The sequence below is a fragment of the Vulpes vulpes genome, chromosome 11, assembly GCF_048418805.1.
Source record: "Vulpes vulpes isolate BD-2025 chromosome 11, VulVul3, whole genome shotgun sequence".
Classification (NCBI taxonomy): domain Eukaryota; kingdom Metazoa; phylum Chordata; class Mammalia; order Carnivora; family Canidae; genus Vulpes; species Vulpes vulpes.
In genome coordinates, this window is record NC_132790.1 from 34,691,783 (window position 1) to 34,711,142 (window position 19,360).

Below are 19,360 nucleotides of genomic sequence, written 5' to 3' on the forward strand. Positions count from 1 at the left end.
TGGAAGGTTCCTATTTCACAGAAATGTTTCCCCATTAGCCCAAGTCCCATCATTAGAGATCAATTACTTGATTTACTATTTCAGGAAAATTCAAAGTAGGCCTCAAACATAAGCTTCTGATAATAATACATTTATCTAGCCCTTTAACAATGGAAACTTTAACACATATTACCACACTGAAATTTCACAATTCCGTGAGGAAATTAGAAGACCTTTTATCCCAAATTTATAGATGCAAAAATCAAGACTCACAGAGATTAAATGGCTTTTTCAGGGTCATTACATGCTAAGGTGGTAGGAGCAGGACTAGAAACCAATCTCCTGATATAAACTTAATCCTGTTTATCCAACATTTCTCTATGGAAATTGAATGTATAAAATGGGACACGAGGTGTGATGTGAGGATGAAGCCTGGGAACACAAACCTGAATTCAAATTTTGATTCTGCTATTTGCTTGCTGTATGATATGAGGCAATTGCTTAAACTCTCTGAGCATTTTTGTTATTTATAAAGATCAAGAATAATAATATAATATAAATAAGGGGAATCATACATGTTAAAAGACTTTGTGGTAACAGTATATAGTAGTGATCCTTTTGTTTTTACTATTGAATATATCCTAAGTTTTACAAGTAGGTTGCATATGACAGAAAGGATAGGAATACAGAGATTACTTAAAGGTAGGAACCACTTTCTTTTACCAGTCTAATTTTTCAAGCTGTTGCTTCATCTTATTCCATTTCACATTCTTCTATGAATCTGCATGTGTTATCCTCTACCATGAATATCCTTCCTCATCCCTTAACTTTCTGATCAACACCTACACATTTTTTTCAAACTGAAACTTACAAGTTATCTCCTCTTTAAAACTTTCTTTGATTCTATAGGCTTTTCCTTTGGTATTCATATAAAGCTGAAATTCATTTACAAATATTTACTAAGTAACTCTTGTGGTGTGAAAGAACTCTGCTAGGGTGGCACCAGAGCACTTCCTAGAGTGGACCTAATTGTTTGTTGCTGTTTCTAGTTGCCATACTTTGACATTTTACAGACCTTTTACTTTTAAAAGATGAGAACTGATATAAATTTGCTCACATTTCATTTTTCAAGTAAGGGTATAGTAAGGTAAATATCTACCATTTACTACCATACACAAAAAAATGAAAAATGACATTTTGATATGAACATATATAACCTCAGAATTGAAAAAAAATAATAGATTAGCCTTTTTAGAAAATTTCACAAAGGGGGTCTGCATAATCAGGGATTAGGCATTGAAGGATCCATGCTGGTTTACCTATATTTTTGTCCCAGTTTAATAGTTCTTAGAGCTGTCGTTTCTTACTCAATTTTTCATTCCTACTGCAGTTCCTGCTGTCTAGTAGGAAGTGTCCAATAAATATTGATGAACAAGGCAGTGAATTTGCCTTGGAGCAAATACCTTTGAGATCCATGGCAGTGCCTACAGCACAGACCCCTGTGAGAGGACAAAGCAATGGTGAGAGTGGGAGAGGGGTGTGTGTGTGTGTTAAAACTGATATAATTCACAAGTTTGCCTGGTGCCAGACATTCAGAAGATTCTAAGGAGAGTTCTTAGTAAAATTGTCTTGCCAGAGAATAAGGGAGGAGGAGGTGGGACAAGAACCACACCACAATACCAAGGCACAACCCTATAGGAATAGGTGGACTCTATTCTTAGGACACCATCTGTTCAAACATTCCTTGTGACATTATAACAAGTATAGTGTCTGTAAATAGATAACATTCATTTAATATTCATGATGTGTCAGGCTCTGTTACAAGTTCTTTGCATATATTATGTCACTCAAACATTACAACAACCTGTTAAGAAAAATTTGATTGCTATTCCCATTATATAGATGAAGAAGTAGGCTTGTGGTGGTTAAATAAATTTTTGGCAGTCATATAACCAGTGGTAGAAATAGGTCTCAACTCTGATCTAATCTAACTGCCTTTAGAGCTTACTGAAACTCTTTGGTCTCTTTAGAGCTATGTATTTCTGTGATGAACAGTTTTATATGACTTGGTTTTCATTTTTAAAATGAGAAAATTAAAACATTTCTTCTTAGCCAGGATTTTGTATCTGGCAGGGCACCCACAGTTTTTCTACTTAAAGGCTGTGTGACTATAAGCAAGTTACTTAACATCTTTGAACTTCAGTTTCTCATCTATAAAATAGGGATGACAGTCTGCGTTTTCAGGAGAATTAAATGAATAGTGTATGTAAAACAGCTAGCAAGGGGCCTGGATTATGAAGGGGATTTAATCAATTTTAATTCCATGTGGGGTCTAGTAAGATAAAACGACATTTTCAAATTAAAATCATATCAAATATTAGTGATAGAATGAAAGCAAATAGATCATTGCTCTGGTGAATAAAGGTGCCTATATTTACACAATGTTTTAGAGAGCCATGAGGATTATCTTTGCTGCAGCCCTCATTTTAATTAAGAGCATAGAGATTAGATGTTTCAGCATAGGAAGAAGTTTATATTTGATTTATACCACAGATGCACATTTGCAGCATCTAAACATTCCATTCCTTGGCTAAAGATGTAACAAGCTACTTCAGCAAACCTGAAATTGCAAAATAAATGGAAAATGCTTAATCATTTAAAAAGAAATAGCAAAGGAATGAAAAGACCAAAGCTGGCATGGATACCGGTGAGGGAAGTTAAGAGGCAGGAAGCCTCCTCTATTTTTTAAAGGCTGACAAATGGCTTCATTAGACAGGCAGGATATTAAACCGAAAGGGTCCATCTCTGTCATTTTTACACACAAACACTTTCAAAAAAAGTGTGTACATATTTATATGCAATCTCATTTCAGGTAAAAGTACTGCTCATGGAGAACAGCAAATTGTAGGGCAATTTCTAAAATATGAACTTACTTTGTAAAAACAATCAAAGCCCCTCCATATCTGACTGAATTAATATGAGTTTATATGAACATGCAGAAAGTATGAAAGATTCATGCCAGGATGTTACATTGGTAACCTCAAGATAGTTGCTCTGGCAGGAGTCTGGGAGAGGGTTTTGTTTCTTGAACAGTTTCATTCACCAAATGCAATGGGCATACATTACTTTGGAACAAAAAAAATTAAAGACAAAAAATTTACATTTATTCTTATTTCTTCCCTTATTTATTCATTGATTTATTCATTATCCAACATTTATTGAATCCTTAATGGTGACAATTAAGTCAAGGAAGTTTCTGCTGTGTGAACTGTCACACCCGACTCAGAGGTGTGCTGCCTAAACTTGGTTTTACTTCATGGCATTAGTGATGTGGTTCTGTGCTCTATCCTAAAATCCTGTCCTGTTCCCCTTTGGAATTAACAGCATATATTAAACTCAAACCATTTGTAGTTAATGCCACCTCTTTTCTTTCTACCTATAGCTATTGCACTAAAGGAAGGGTTGACTCACTCCCGAACTCCTTTGACTTGTGGGTAGCCAGTGGTATCAAAAACATGAAATTTAGAGTTTAAAGACAAAAGTTTCAGTCCTAACTTCTTCCCTAAGCAGAAATGTCATGTGAGGTTCCTTATTTGAACCTCAGAATCAGCTTCTCTAAAGTTACCTCTCTTATAAAATGGCTGTTGAGCTCAAATGACAACATGTGTGAAAGTCTTAATAAATTGTAAAGTGATGAGTATGTGTATAGTACCACTTCTCACAAAAAAATTAGTAATTTTGATTCCAAATGACACATGATTATAAAAATTTGCAGATTTCCCCTGGAAACAAGACTATATAAGTTTGAATGGTGCTCAGAAACTTTAACCCCAAAAGCAATGCCTGACATGTTAGGCAAATGCAGTTTCTTCCCAGTAACGATCATGAGCCCAATTTAACCATTAAGCATATCTGACCTGGTGTAATCATCTTCAACAAGCATGTGCTTTGGAATCGGTGAGTACCTTCCTGGAGAGATGGGCGGCAGGGAAGTTTTATATTCTAAAGTTCCATTGTTGCCAGAGAGTAGATGGTTTTCCATTGGTGGAGAATAAGCTAAGGGGTGAAAAAAAAGAAAAGAGAAGAAACCTGTTATGTGGGTGATTCAATGTGTCATGCTATCGTTCTGTTAAAAATAGGAAGACTTTCCTATATGCTGAGGAGTTTCTGGTCTCCCAAGAGGGAGGAGTTACTGTTTGTTTGCATTTAATATACACAAGCACATGGTGACCTTTAGGATTGGAAAGATATAATAACATTTGTATCTATAAACCCAGTTCGTATAATTAGGTGAGGAGAAGAATTGGAGGAGAGACCCAGCCCATGCATTTTCAGAAGGATGATTGATTTTCTTTTGTTTTTTTTTTTTTGATGATGAATTTTCTATTGAAATAAAAATGTTAGCTTTGTAATTGCAGAGCTCACATTCTTTTCATATAATTAATATTCAATCATCAAATCTAGGTTTCTAGGAGCAAGTTCTTGTATAAGACTTTAATCTCAAAATATGCTGTACTCCCAACCCAGAAGGGCAAAGGACTCTGGCCTTTCTTTTCTAATCCTCCACAGTACTTCATCTCCTTCTTAAATGACTGAAAGCCCCTCCTGCCTGAGTCTCCTGCCTTCCACCCCTCTCTAGAAATCCATTTTATACTTTGAGAAATCCAACTCTGATAAAGCTGTTCCCTTGCTTAAGTCTCTCCATTGCTGCTACTGTGAATATAAACTTCCGTTTGTCATTCTTACAAGATTGGTCCATTTTAACATTCCGCTGACACATATCCTACAATCCTCAAAGACAATTCTTTCCAACATTTGTACTTTCATCAGTTACCTACAATTTCTGTCTCCTAACACGTCTCTGATACTGAAATTTTATCTATTCTTTAAGAAACAATTCAAATGCCACACTTCCCATTAATAGTTTTATGATCTTCCAAAGACAGGTAGTACACCTCTCCTGTGAGTACCCAAAGCACATTTATTTTTACCATTCCCATGTCAGGTACATCTCTCTTACATTGCCAAGTATTGCTGCTATTCATATATTTGAATTAGCCTTCCTTCCAATAAAGGCCAGGATTGCATTTCCTATGTATCCCATATATTACCTTACAAAGTGTCTTACACATATTGAGGCTACTCAATATATATATTTTTAATTGAATAGCAAGCTTTATTTGTGTGCTTTTATCTCTTTAACACTGACCTTATTTACCCTTCATGAAGTAGCTCAGAGTCTCAAGGCTGATTTTTCTAAATTCATCCAGTCTGAAAAACTTTGAAAGTTAAAATTCTTTCATATCCTAATGTAAGGCTGATCTCAGCTTACTGCATGCTTGAGAAAAAGACATATTTTGGGGGCAAGTCATTTTTCAAATCATCATTAAGAAAAGCAATAGCTAATGTAATGGGCAGGTAGCAAAATTATTCAACCTTTAAATTTCTCTCAAGAGAAACATCTAAATCTATGAGAGATTAAATGACTTCCTTAAGACCATAGTATTAATGGTAGATCCTGAAGATATTAGAGTTCTCAGTCTCAGAGCTGGTTACTCAAAATTTCAGAATGAGCGAGCTTAGTGATGTAGACAAAATTGTCCCTTAAACTCACAAGGAAAAAAAAATTGCTTCTAAATCTAGTCCCCAAAGACAGAATCTAAGATAAAGTTCTTGCTGACCTATTAAGAAGAGACAGAAACATGGGGCTTATGTAGAAGTGGACTTTATTAGGACTCAACACAGTATCTCATAGTTAATTGTTGCCTTAGAAATACCCACCTGCAACCCACCTCTACTGCCATAGTGACTGAGAGTTTTCCCTGGCTTCCCTGCCAATATAACATTCAGATAAACATAAGAGTTATGGTGATGGTGACAGAGGATCACAATTCCACTATTCAAGTGCAAGATCCTCTCCCCCAGGAGGGAACACAGTGCTATCTCCTGTCTATTTTGTCAGTTTCTCTCTTTTCTGCTTTGCTACTATATAGATTGAAGTAGGAAGGGGGGATACAATGGCATGAGGACTATCATGTTTTAGGGGCTTGAGAAATAGCATTTAAAACATGTTGCTTTTACATTACCATAATCACACTGTTCACAACATGCATCACTAAGCCTTTCTTAAACAGTGGACTTTCTAACTCATCAGGTGTCCCACCTTTAAAACGTTAGTTAAGGCCTCATAAGGCAACCGGGGAGTGAAGCACAGCACCCCTTGGAACTATTTCCATAAACTAAACAAGAGTGAAGATGCAAGCAGAGTACTTTGCCAAGTTTTACTGAATTCCAGTTTTGTAAACCTGGCAAAGGTGACACTGAGAATGGTACTTACAGTGAGTAATATCAGGTGGACCATAAGGATCAGTCATATAAATGGTGGTGGGTTTGCCAACTTTTAGATAAACGACATCGGATGTGTTCTTCAGTATTGCTACCGCCTCTTCATGTGTCACTTCTTCTAAACTGTAGTTGTTTACCTGAAAGGAAAATAATATTCAATATTAGAGTTAAATCTATGTGGGTGAAAAGAAATAGGCAAAAAGATATACAAATTAGACCTTATTTAAAGATTAAATTGCAATGATTACAATCCAGTATCTACATCACGCTTTGACAGAAAAGATGGATTAATGGCATTAGCCAAAGCAGATAACGTACAGTTGTTGATGTTAAAAAAACCAAGCTGCTTCTGTCTTGTTCTATGAGAAAGCAATGTATCATAATGGAAATCAGAATGCTATTTGTGGAAAAGAGGAAGGAGGGGTCAGATGTCTCTCTTATGCTATAGTTTTTCCCATTACAAAAGTAATACATACTCAATGAACTTTAAAAAACTTAAAAAAAAAACTTAAAAAAAAAACACCATAAAGAATAAAAACTAACCAAAGTCTCCCTATTTGGGATATAGTTCTTTAAGTAATAGCTACCATACTGTACACATTGTTTTAGAACGTACTTTTTAAATCTAGACTGACTGTTGGTCCATATCATAGATGTATGTCAACAATATGACTTTGTTTTCCATAGAGCATTGTGTTGCATAATGCTTTAACCAATCTCCTACTAAAGCATGTTTAGTTTGCTTCTATTTTTTTCTACTATAAATAATGTTGCAAGAAACTTTTTCTATATTTGCACACAACTCTGATGATTTGTTTAGAATAAATCATACAACTGGAATTGTTGGACCAAGATTTATGAATATTATAAGCCTTCTGATACCTATTCTTTTTAAAAAAATTTTTTTTAAAGATTTTATGTATTTTTTTTGACAGAGAGAGAACATGAGAGTGTGCACGAGCAGGAAGATGGGCAGAGGGAGAAGGAGAAACGGGGAGCCAGATGCAGGTCTTAATTCCAGGGATCATGACCTGAGCCAAAGGCACTTGGTTGATACCTATTCTTGAAGTGCCCTACGGAAAGAGGAACAAGTTCACGCTTATACCATCACTACATGAGAGTCCTAACTTTCCTGCAGCTACACCAAACTTGGTTTTGTTCACTTTAAAAATTATTCCCATCTGAGGTGACTGGGTGGCTCAGATGGTTAAGCCTCTGACTCTTGATTTAGGTTCAGATCATGATCTCAGGGTTAGGAGATCAAGACCTATGTCAGGATCCATGCTGGGTGTGGAATCTGCTTAAGATTTTCTCTTTTGCTGTTGTGCTCTCTCCCCCACTCTCTAAAAAAATAAAAATAAATACAAAAAATATAAAAATTGTTCCCATCAAAATGTTATTTAACAAGTCAATTTTCTAAGGAAAGAATGCTAATATTGCAAAACAGAGCTTTGCAGGAGAGCAAGTTAAAGTGTACCCATTTCTGTCCACTTAACACAACTCCTTTTTTTTTTTTTTTTTAATTTTTTTTTTTAAATTTTATTTATTTATGATAGGCACACAGTGAGAGAGAGAGAAGCAGAGACATAGGCAGAGGGAGAAGCAGGCTCCATACACCGGGAGCCCGACGTGGGATTCGATCCCGGGTCTCCAGGATCGCGCCCTGGGCCAAAGGCAGGCGCCAAACCGCTGCGCCACCCAGGGATCCCACAACTCCTCCTTTTTACACCCCGATACAAGTGCAATTCTTACTTCATAGCATTACAGCAATATCTCTGCAGCACTTCTCTTAAATGGTTTTAAAATATTTACAAAGTATTTTAAATACCTAGGTTATACTTATTTGGCTACTATTATTTTAATGGAGTGATTCTTTAGTTAATTTCTGCTGAAAGGATGCAGCATTAAAATAAATGTACTGAAAAGTATTAGATTGGATCCTCTATATATTTTCTGTACTATTTAATTAGTGCTTTAGTCATGTTCTATACATTCCATGTACCAATTAATCCTTGATGGTGTAGCCCAAGTTAGGGAATCCGGAACCAGAGGGAACTGGATCTGACTGATGTGTATGAATGTGGACTGTGAACTCTCCATTAAACTATAGGCTTTCCCCCTGGTTCCTATAGCTCTCTTCCGGACAAATGACATTCTCTTACACCCTTTTGTATTTCCAGTATCTAGCACTTGTTCATCCATTGGTCAAATGCACACTTATATGTGTCAGTCATGATTCTACATATTAGAATAATAAATAGTAAGAATGAAAATAATAATCATGGCAGACACTTATATAGTGCTGTATTCACACTGGGCATTATTCTAAGTCATTTACATACATTAACACACTTGAACCTCGTAACAACTTGTGTGGTAGCTGTTGTAATTACTTTCATTTTATAGATTAGAAAAGCATGTCTCTGAGACGTTACGAAGCTTGCCCAAAGTCATTGATCTTATTGTGATAGAAGCATATGAAATGCCAAACTGTTTAGGTCCAGAGACCAAGCTTTTAACTACTAATCTAAATTCTTCTTTCAGATAGAGAAGGTCCCTAGCTCCCTTGAATCTCATATTCTTGTGTGACACAGTTCAAGCTTCAAGCATGTTTACTGAAAATGACTTGCATGCAGATTCTTAGGTCACCAGAGAAGTCTTTAGACCAGAAAGTAGAAGTTGAGCAAAAGGCAGAGGTGAAAAGTGGGGGATAATGATGATTTATAATAGTAGCATTTCAGTTGGTTTTTATTTAGTGACTAGAAAGTGTTGAAACATTGACACAGATTTTAAAAGTTATGCAACAGATGGTAGGATATTGGCAACAGAACATAGTGATCAAGAGCACATGCTTCTGAATTATACAGACTAGGATCTGAGTCCTAGTCCTGATTCTTCCCAGCCATGTGACTTTGGACAATTAACCTAATCTTCTTAGCCTCAGTTTTGACATCTGTAAAATAGGTATGATAATAATTGCTACCTCAAAGAATTATTGATTTAAATGTATTAATCTATGTAAAATGGCAGGAACATGAAAATACTCATTAATGTTAGCTCTTATTACTATTACTATTGTCATCATACATCTCTCTTCTCAGGAAACAGGAATTCTTGGTGAAAATTTTTGCTGAGCATTTTCCTGTAAACATCTGTGAACTGATGAGTTTAATTAGGGTACTGTTGATGAAGCTTCTGTGTGGTCTTTTTAAAAATTCAGAATAGTACAGGATCTGGACCAAAAAGTGCTCTTTTGTGCTGAAATCTTCAAAATGTTTTTCACGAAAGTGGGTTTATTTGGGTTAATTATGTGTGTGCATTATCCTATGAACCCTCAAGATAAAGGGCCTACAGCTGGAGCTGATTGTACACAGAAAGAAGGGACATTACACTGATTGGCTAGTTGCTCTTGTCATTGTTTTTTATTGTCTTTTTTTCTTTTGCATCAAGTATCTGCCTATAATGGTGAACACTGAACAACTGGCCTGATTTCAGAAAAAAATAATGTGCATCTGAATGCAGTGTTTCTGTGGGGTATACTACACAGAGAGGGCCATGTGTGCAGCCTGGCCATATGTTTGCAGTAGGATGAAGGACTGAGGCCAAGCAGAGAGGTTGGAGGTGAGAGCACTCATTTTCTACACCAGAAAAGGGAGCACTGAATTTGAGCATGATGCAGAGACAAAGAAGGGCAAATCAGCTGAAGAAAGAGGTGCCAAAAAACTTGTAAGAAGGGAGCAGGGTCAGTTTTGGGAGAATCAAATGAGTGCAAACAAACAGATCTGTGACAGTTACTAAGGTGGGAGATGTGGCAGCAGGAGAGTGGTAATAAAGGGGAATGGAAATGTACAGGTGGTGAGATGCTGACCTTTTCATACTTATTCAGGAATAACCTCATGGTAGGACAAACTAGGAGGTGGACATAAATACTGTCTAAGACATAGTACAAAAAAAGGTGGGAGCTCTAGAAACACTGTAAAAAAAATCACAAACTCCACAGTTAATTTTTTAAAAAGAAGACAAAGTTTTTGATCAGTAGGTAAGATGAATTAAGAAGGAGGACTAAGTCATGAATAGAACTGTTGAACCACTATATGGTACATCTGAAACTCATATAACACTGTATGTTAACTAAACTGGAAATAAAATTTTAAAAACCTACTAAAATTTTTAAAAATAAGAAAAATTGAAAAAATGAGACCAATCTAATGTGCTAATATCAATGACCTGAAAATAAATATGCATGAACCAAACACTAAAATCTCTGCAGTACACAGCTAATAATTAACTTTGGATAATAAATTATCTTCTTATTTTTCATTTTCTCAGCAATGATCATGCATTAGTTATGGGTAAAATCATATTAATGTTATATTTTAAATGAACAAGAAAAAACCTCAAATAAGAACAGAAGCAAAGTGGGGTGCCTGGGTGGCATAGTCAGTTAAGTGCCCAACTCTTTGTTTCAGCTTGGGTCATGATCTCAGGGTCATGAGACTGAGCCCCAAATTGGGCTCCACACTGAGCATGGAGTCTGCTTAAGACTCTCTCACTCTATTCTACATAACAAACCTTATTAAAATAACCCTTACCTTCCATTAGCTAACCCCCTCCCCATATACTTATGTCCCCATATCTTGCCGTCCCTAAAAGCCTAACCCTTTTCCTTTTTCTTGTCACTCTTCTACCAATGTATAGTTCTTTGTTAAGATGCTACATAAGCCCCAAATTCCCAACACCCCTTTGAGATATGCATCAATTTCTTTCATGTGTATGTATGCTGTGCATGTTAATAAATGTTTTCTTTTCTCTTGTTAAAAAAAAAAAGACTGTCTGCCTCTGCCTCTCTCTCTTCCTTAAATAAATCTTTAAAAAAGAGAACAGATATAAAGTATAGCAGCTTCATTATGAAATATACATAGTGATGATATGAGATCTCACGAGTGATGGAAAATTGGAATGGAGAAGAAGGAAGTTGGTTTCTCATTGCCAGTGAATGGATTTAATTTTTTTTTGAAATAATAGCCATATTTTATACCTAGATGTTTCTATAAACGAAGGTAACTTGGCATAAATTTTAAATGTAGCATTACATATGGTTTCAATTCCTAGATTTTAGTCAGTTAACATTTATTGAGCATTAACTTTTATATGCAAAATAGGGATAATATTAATTTATTTGTTGGGTTACTTGTGTTTAGGAGAAAGGATGGATACCATGAACATGAAGAGACACTGTATAAGATAGAGCAGTATACAAATGGTCATCAAACATCACAATCAGACACAGTGCTTTTGCTAATTCTGCTGCTGAAAATAGCTCATTTGAAAACAATCACTCCCTACCTTCTACAATATTTTCACAATGCCTCTTCCCTGCTTAAGGACTGATCTTCTAAAAGGCAAGGATTATATTGTTCTTTTTATTTTTTTTTTTTACACATTGGAGGATAGTTGACATGCAATGTTACATTAGTTTCAGGTGTTCAACATAGTGATTCAACAAGGTTGTTATCATAAGCATAGCCATCTGTCACCATGTAACAGTAATAAATATCATGGACTATATTCTTTATGCTGTACCTTTTATTCCCTGCCTAATTTACTCATTCCATAACTGGAAGCTGGTATCTCCCACTCCCCTCCATCCATTTTACTCATTCACCATCTCTTTAATTACAGTGTTTTCATCTTTGTAGTCCCCTGATTCACTATAGATAATAGGCACTTAATAAATGTTGAAACAATTAGCTAAATAAGTTAAAAATAACATTCCAAAGGAAAAGCTATCAAAATTCCCTATTTTATAGGATGAAGGAGGCATTTATGTTGAGTGTCTAGTTTACGTTTGTGTGGAGTCAGAAAGGATAAGAAATGAAGGTCATTCAACAACACACATTTATGGGATACTCACGCTGTGGCAGGCGTGGAATATAAGGATGAAAGCCTGGTACAGAATGGGTGTAGTGAGTCACATCAGATTATAAAAGACACAATCAAACCTTCAACAGTGTGAATTTCTTTTTCCTCCATTAATCGTTGATGTATTTCTTAAAACTTTATTCCATATATAGAGACAGAGCAAGTAACAATGATGTTTTGACTGACTTTTCTAGCTTCCTCTATATCAGTGGTCACCCAAATGGACAATATAGGAACCCCAGGGCAACCCAAAGGTTAGAGGCAGAATTCTGTATCTGAACTTCTATTAATATTTATCACACTGATTTTCATCTATTTTATGTATGTTTTAAAATGTGCATCATGTATTGTTAGCATAGTGATATATGTATGCAATATAAAGTAGGGAAATAAACATATATTAGAGGCAACTTTCTGTGTATAATGATAGAATGTGCTATTAAAATAATTTTTAAAACCACTGCTCTGTAGTAGGCATCTATATATATTAACTATAGAGCAAATTCTATAAACAGAGTTAAACTGGATATAAGCAAAAGAAATAACAATATAATAGAAAGCTTTAACCTTCAAATAAATGTGTCACTGCAATCGCACTGCATTGTAATTTTATTACATTTGAGAAAAATTACAACCAAGTCCAAAAAATAATTATCCAGACTTTTTTTTCCCCTGGTGCTTCAGAAAGTACTCTAACTGCCGGGGACAAAATTTGAAGGGTGAACTAGTTCTGAATGCCTTTCAGCCCATTCTTGAAAAATATTAAATGATGCTGTACTGGCTTGATAGAAGGAGCATTACCACCAAAGTCACCCTCAGGAGAAGCAGTGGAGCAGCAGAAGAGCAGGTTAGAATGTGATTAGATCAAGGTAGGATTGTGGTTCTTAACCTGGCTACACACTGGAGTCACCTGGAAGACTTAAAAAAATTTTTACAAATGAAGCATGGTGCCTACTTCCAAGACTTTGATTTGATTATTCAGGGTTGATTGAGGCCTGGGCATCCAGAGTGATCAAAAACTTACCATGAGATTCAAATATGAAAGCAGGATTAAGAACCAGAAGGGCTAAAAAAAAAAAAAAAAAAAAAAAAAAAAAAAAAAAGAACCAGAAGGGCTGATAAACTGGTAGAGGACATGTGGTATTAGGACATTGACATCTAAGTCTGAATCTGACTTCACAATTGATTAGTTATGCCATATTAGAAATCCCTTTGTTATCTCTGACTCCAACTTTCTCTTCTGGAAAATAAGAATAGCCCCCTTGTTAGGGAGGTGGTATAGGGCAGTAATGACTGCCCTATCTATCCATCTCTCATGGGTTGGAGTGGGTGCTGCAAGTGGAAACCTCTTTTGTGTGGAAGCAATGTGCTGGTGGCAGGAGTGAGCTATGTGCAGAGAGCGTTACCGATTTCAGTTCTTATCTAAGGTCAGTCCAACAAATGAGAGTGGTTTCAAGTTCTGTTCATTATTCAGCAATTTCTATATATCTGAGTTGTCTTCAAGGTGATTTTCTTATTAATTTTTGGGTGAAGCTAGGCAATTATGTAAATCACCAAAAAGAATAGTTTTGGTGCTAATAACTAATACTTATTTACAAAATTATATTATTTCTGCTCACAATCCCTAAATCCACTTAATGTCTTTACCACAGGATATTAATTTTGAAATAAAAATAAGCATCACTTGCACACAGCACAGAGAATATTCCACTGAACACTAGTTCTAGGTGCTTTATATATATATTTTTAATTTATTTATGATAGTCACACAGAGAGAGCGAGAGAGGCAGAGACACAGGCAGAGGGAGAAGCAGGCTCCATGCAGGGAGCCCGACGTGGGATTCGATCCCGGGTCTTCAGGATCGCGCCCTGGGCCAAAGGCAGGCGCCAAACTGCTGCACCACCCAGGGATCCCCTCTAGGTGCTTTATAAGCATCACTTTAAGCAAAGGGCTCCATAATGAAGTATATTTGAGGATTACAGTGTTCAAGTTAAATTAGTTCCTTGACTACAAAACTTCACTGACCATTTAAAATACTAAATTCATTGAGAATCTGTAAGAGAGGTGAGATACAGGCTGTAGAATTTCCCGAACTTAGTTGACTTTTTGAGTCACCACAGTAATGAGATTAATATTTTAAAACAGCCTTGGGAAACACTGATCTAAGGCACTGTTGCCATGGTATAGAGGCTAAAGCAGAAGACCAAAGATGTACATGACTTGTCCAAGGTCAATTAGGTCAAATTAATTCTGGCTGCCTGGGACTTGAATTAATTCTGGCTGCCTGTCTCTGAGCCCACTGCATTTCCATTTCACTTCAATGCTTTTCTTACCTTCCTCCTTATCTACTGCTTCCCTTTAAGGAAATAAAAATATAGACTTAATCTTTGTAAAAAAAAAGACTATAAGCTTTCGATCACAATGTGACAAAGGTTTTGATAATTAACAGCTCACATTATCCCTGTAGAAAAGACAGTCAGATGACCCTGGATTCAAAGTTTCTTTTCTGTGTAGAAAAGAAATGAGGATGATCATATTTCTTTTCTTTTTTTTATTGGAGTTCAATTTGCCAACATATAGCATAACACTCAGTGCTCATCCTGCCAAGTGCCCCCCCTCAGTGCCCGTCACCCAGTCACCCCAACCCCACGCCCACCTCCCCTTCCACTACCCCTTGTTCATTTCCCAGAGCTAGGTGTCTCTCATGTTTTGCACATTTCTGTAATATATGTGGCCGTAGGTATTATCTTGATAGGGCTTAATAAAAACCAATGTGTAGAAATATATGAATGAATTTTAAAATTATCAATACTGTTAACCTCTGATATCTGTCTGAAGGAATCAAGGCCAGAAATTAATGTATTTAGTGTGAGATTACAACACTAAACTACTGGTATGATCCATAAAAATCAGATGTCATTGTCATTGGACAAAATTAAAAGCCCCAAATTCTACTGAATAAGTGCCAAGTGGCAGGAGAGTTAAAAATATTATTTTAATAAAGAAAACAAATACCATGCATCTGGATGGGCCATGAAACATCAGAGAGGACTGATGTAAAAGTCATTTTATTTGAAATGCTGAGAGACTTAGTGCAAAGGTGATAGGCCGGGCAATTTTTTCCTTATTGTAGAATAAATGTAAAGGTCAGATGCTACAATATTGCCTGTGGTTTTAGAAGTGGGGGAACAACATTCTAAGGAATCAAAAGTTTTGTTAAAAGGGTGTTCTACTTAGAGAAGTTAAGTGGATATGTGGTAAAATTGACTGCAAGAGTGAGAGAAAATGTGCAAAACATCTTAAAATGCTGCAAAGTGGAAAAGTGGCAAGAAATAAGTTTTCAAACAAACGTAGAAGAGCAATTAATTTTCGCCTTTCTGTCTCCAAGGGACAGAGGTGTGAAGAAAACAAGAAATGTATACAGAAATGTATTTTGATACAATATTAAGAAAAAACAAATCCAATGATGGCTAGTATCTAATGGGGAGCTTCCAGGAGGAACTAAGTTCTCCATCTTTAGTGTGTTCTAGCAGAGGTGAGGGGCTACTTCACGTTGCCTTTTTGTGGATTTTGATGTACTAAATAAATTGGGATAAGATAACATCTAAGATAGATATTTTTCAAATCTGAGTTATAAGAAGGACTTAGGGGAAAAAAGTACCCAGCAGATATGGCATGAGGAAATTAATGGAGTTTCATTTTAGACCAGTTTGCTTACAGAACTATGAATGAATAACATATAGGGGAACTTTTCCTAAGAGGTGAGAGGAGGGAGTGGTGTAAATTGCTTTAGAAAGAAGAATAGCTATTTAGAGAAAAATATACGGAGTGCAGAACAGCTGGTAAATCACGGAATCTAAATTATTTGTACTTCCTTTGGGGGAGGAGAGTGGAAGAGGAGAAAGATAAAGATGATGTGAATGCACGGTAATAAAGAGAAAAGGAGGTGGAAAGGAATGACAGAAGGAGAGCATTAATAAATATTGTTGGGTTGAAGTAAGATAATTGGTCCTTTGGGGTGGCTTCCGTGATTCTTTTATTCTTTTCCTCAGCATTATTTTTTTTCAGAATATTATAAAATGAATCATTTCCTTTCATTTCTAGATTCAGTTTGGCAGTTGCCTTGGAAGTACTAATTATGTTTTCCTTACATAAGAGAGGAGAGACCTATTATTGTTGAAGGTTCTTTTTTTTTTTTAATAGGCTTTAAAACTCAAAATAGTTAAAGATTATGTCTCAGCTATTTTTGAAATCATTACATGTACAATGAATATCAAGAAAATGGTAATGGAAAAATAGCATGGTGCCTGGAAAATCCTTTGACAGAATTACTTATAGTTTGAGGTTTTTTTTTTTTTTAAGAATTTTAAAATAAAGCTAGAAATTTAAATGGAACTTCAAACAATCAGCAGAAAACATCTAGCAAAGTATTAAATAGCAGCAGTTAAAGAAATACCAAAAGAGTTGTCTACAACCAAACTCTTACAGAACAATGAGTTAAAGTTCAAATGTATCATTATGGCAGCTATTAATTTAGAATGAAACTGTCCTCCTCATTTTTTTCAAATTTCATGTTATATAAAAGATATCACGGTTAATTTTATTCCTAAATCAACAAATAATAAGGTTTATATTTTTGAGAGAAGTGTTAGGTGTTATACCTCAATAATACTTTTCTGGTTCAGAAGACACCACATCATAAAAAACAACTTTCACATCAAAGGCAAAAAACAAAACAAAAAAACCCAGCAAACAAACAAACAAAAAGGATAGTGTCTCAAGAATGAAAATGGTAGTTCTCCTGTTCAGCATAGTTTTATTGCTAACAATAGTGTATTGCATACTTAAAATCTTCCAAGAGGGTAGATCTTATGTTAATTGTTTTCACCACATACAAGCACGAAATAATAATAATAATAATAATAATAATAATAATAACAACAGGAGTGAGAGGAAACTTTGGAAAGTCATGAATATATTTATGGCATTGATAATGGTGATGGTTTCTTAGATGTATACTTAATATCCAAACCCATGCAGCTGTACACATTAAATATGTTAAGCTTTTTTTTTTTTTTAAAGATTGTATTTATTTATTCATGATAGACAGAGAGAGAGAGAGAGAGGCAGAGACACAGGCAGAGGGAGAAGCAGGCTCTATGCCAGAAGCCCGACGCGGGACTCAATCCCGGGACTCCAGGATTATGCCCTGGGCCAAAGGCAGGTGCCAAACCGCTGAGCCACCCAGGGATCCCTATGTTAAGCTTTTTATAAGTCAACTATACTACAATTATACTAACTACAAAATGGTTAAAGAGAGAGAGAGAGAGAGAGAGAGAATGATTTCAGGTGGTAAAGAAGCCAAAACTCTTAGTTGCTATTTTGAATGAAGTCATTAATGCCACATTTTTTTGCCCATCCAGTTTGATCATACATTTTCTCCTGACAGAATCCCTTCCTGAGTAGTAGTTATTGCCTGGGACATGATAGATATTCATCATATTACTTGTTAACTAAAGGAATTAATGAATGACTGAATGAAAACTAAAAAAAAAAGGAAGTAAAGAATTGGTTGACAGATTCTACGAAACAAATGAAAGATCATGCTTGGTGGTTATAAGCCTGAGTGCCTGGATTTTTAACTGTATGACCATGGGCAAGTTAATAAACCTTTTTAAGCCTCAGTTCCTTTTTGCTTACATAAAAAACACTGTTATGAGAAATTATATTACATTAGAAAAAAGCACTTTTAAAAGTACATGGAACATAGCAAATGCCAAACAAATATTAGTTATCAAGATTATTATAAAGGTCTTATTCAGATAATGCAATACCAAGGTCATTGACAACTATGAAACTAGACCAATGTGACTAAAGATAAACTGCCTAAAGGCCAGGGAAGTGGGCACAATGCACTTTGAGGTTTACCCTGCAAAGCTTGCACATGTCATAGAAATTACTATTCTGTTGAGGATATAAATTGATCTTTTCCAAACACTTCTTACAAGTATTGGAGATAATGGCTCCTTGCAGAGATTAGAGGCTGTGGTTTACAAGAGCAGACATATGATTAGATATGAATATATTTCTACTTGGGAGCTCTCTTCTATTAATTTCTATTAATTTTCAGTATTTAATTATTATCCTGTAGATTTGGTAAATCGTAAATGAAGATAAGGTAGTTTTATTAAGTGCAATTCCAAATTTGTACTGTTTACGTGCTACCTTAACTTTGTTTTATTTTATTCTAGAACTCCATAGCTTGGAAAGGTCAGCCATGTATTAATGTTGTTAGTCATTGTCCACGGTTTCTGAAGCATGCAGCTGGCAAATAAAATAGCTGTTGTTTCAACCCTGTCTGATGGGGGAGGAGGAAGGGATCCATATTTATACATGTGACAGAACTCAGATTATGAATTCTGGGAAATCAGGGATTGTTTACACTACTGTATGGGTTGAACAAGGGATCAAACGGAGACATAGAAATGTACATATCAATAAACCAGATAGTGAAGTTCTCTTTGTTATGCAAAGCCCACCTTCAGCAGTCTGGATGTGTCATTCTCTCTGGCTAATAGGTCACTCTGGAAAGCCAACATAATCTGTGTTTTGTTGTATCTGTGAAAACTAGTGGAAATTCAGATTTGTTTTTAAAATGCCAACAAAGCAGATATGATTGTACATGTACTTTTGAAATTTCCCACCAGAAAATCTTCTCTCCCTTCTTTTCTATTTCTACCTGTGATCGCTGTTATGACCTGAATGTGGCCAGACCCCAAATTCATGTGCTGAAGCTTTACCCCCAATACAACTATACTTGCAGAGAGTCTTTAGGAAGTAATTAAAGATATTAATTAAACGAGTTAAGGGTGAAGCCCTAATCCAATCAGATTGGTGGCCTCATAAGAAGAGAAAGAAAGATCTCTCAGCACAAGCAAGAGGGAAGGCAATGTTACAATGCAACAAGAAAATAGTTGTCTGCAAGCCAGGAAGAGAGATCTCACCAGGAAATGAATAGGCTAGAACCTTGACCTTGAACTTCCCAGCTTCCAGAACTCTGAGGAAAGAAATTTGTTGCTGTGCAAGCCACCTAGTCTATGGTATTTTGTTATG

The 19,360-nt window shown here is 35.7% G+C and overlaps 1 protein-coding gene across 47 annotated transcripts in view; it reads right to left on the bottom strand.

Annotated features, from left to right (window-relative positions):
* The window catches only part of DLG2 (discs large MAGUK scaffold protein 2), a 1,531,179-nt gene that overhangs the window by 462,556 nt on the left and 1,049,263 nt on the right, over positions 1–19,360 (bottom strand). For all 47 annotated transcript variants that reach the window (XM_072726063.1, XM_072726058.1, XM_072726052.1 and 44 more), the window contains 2 exons: positions 6,317–6,461; positions 3,897–4,035 (listed from right to left, as the gene is read on the bottom strand). In XM_072726063.1, the coding sequence (XP_072582164.1) occupies positions 3,897–4,035; positions 6,317–6,461 (284 nt within the window). The remainder of the gene's footprint in view (positions 1–3,896; positions 4,036–6,316; positions 6,462–19,360) is intronic.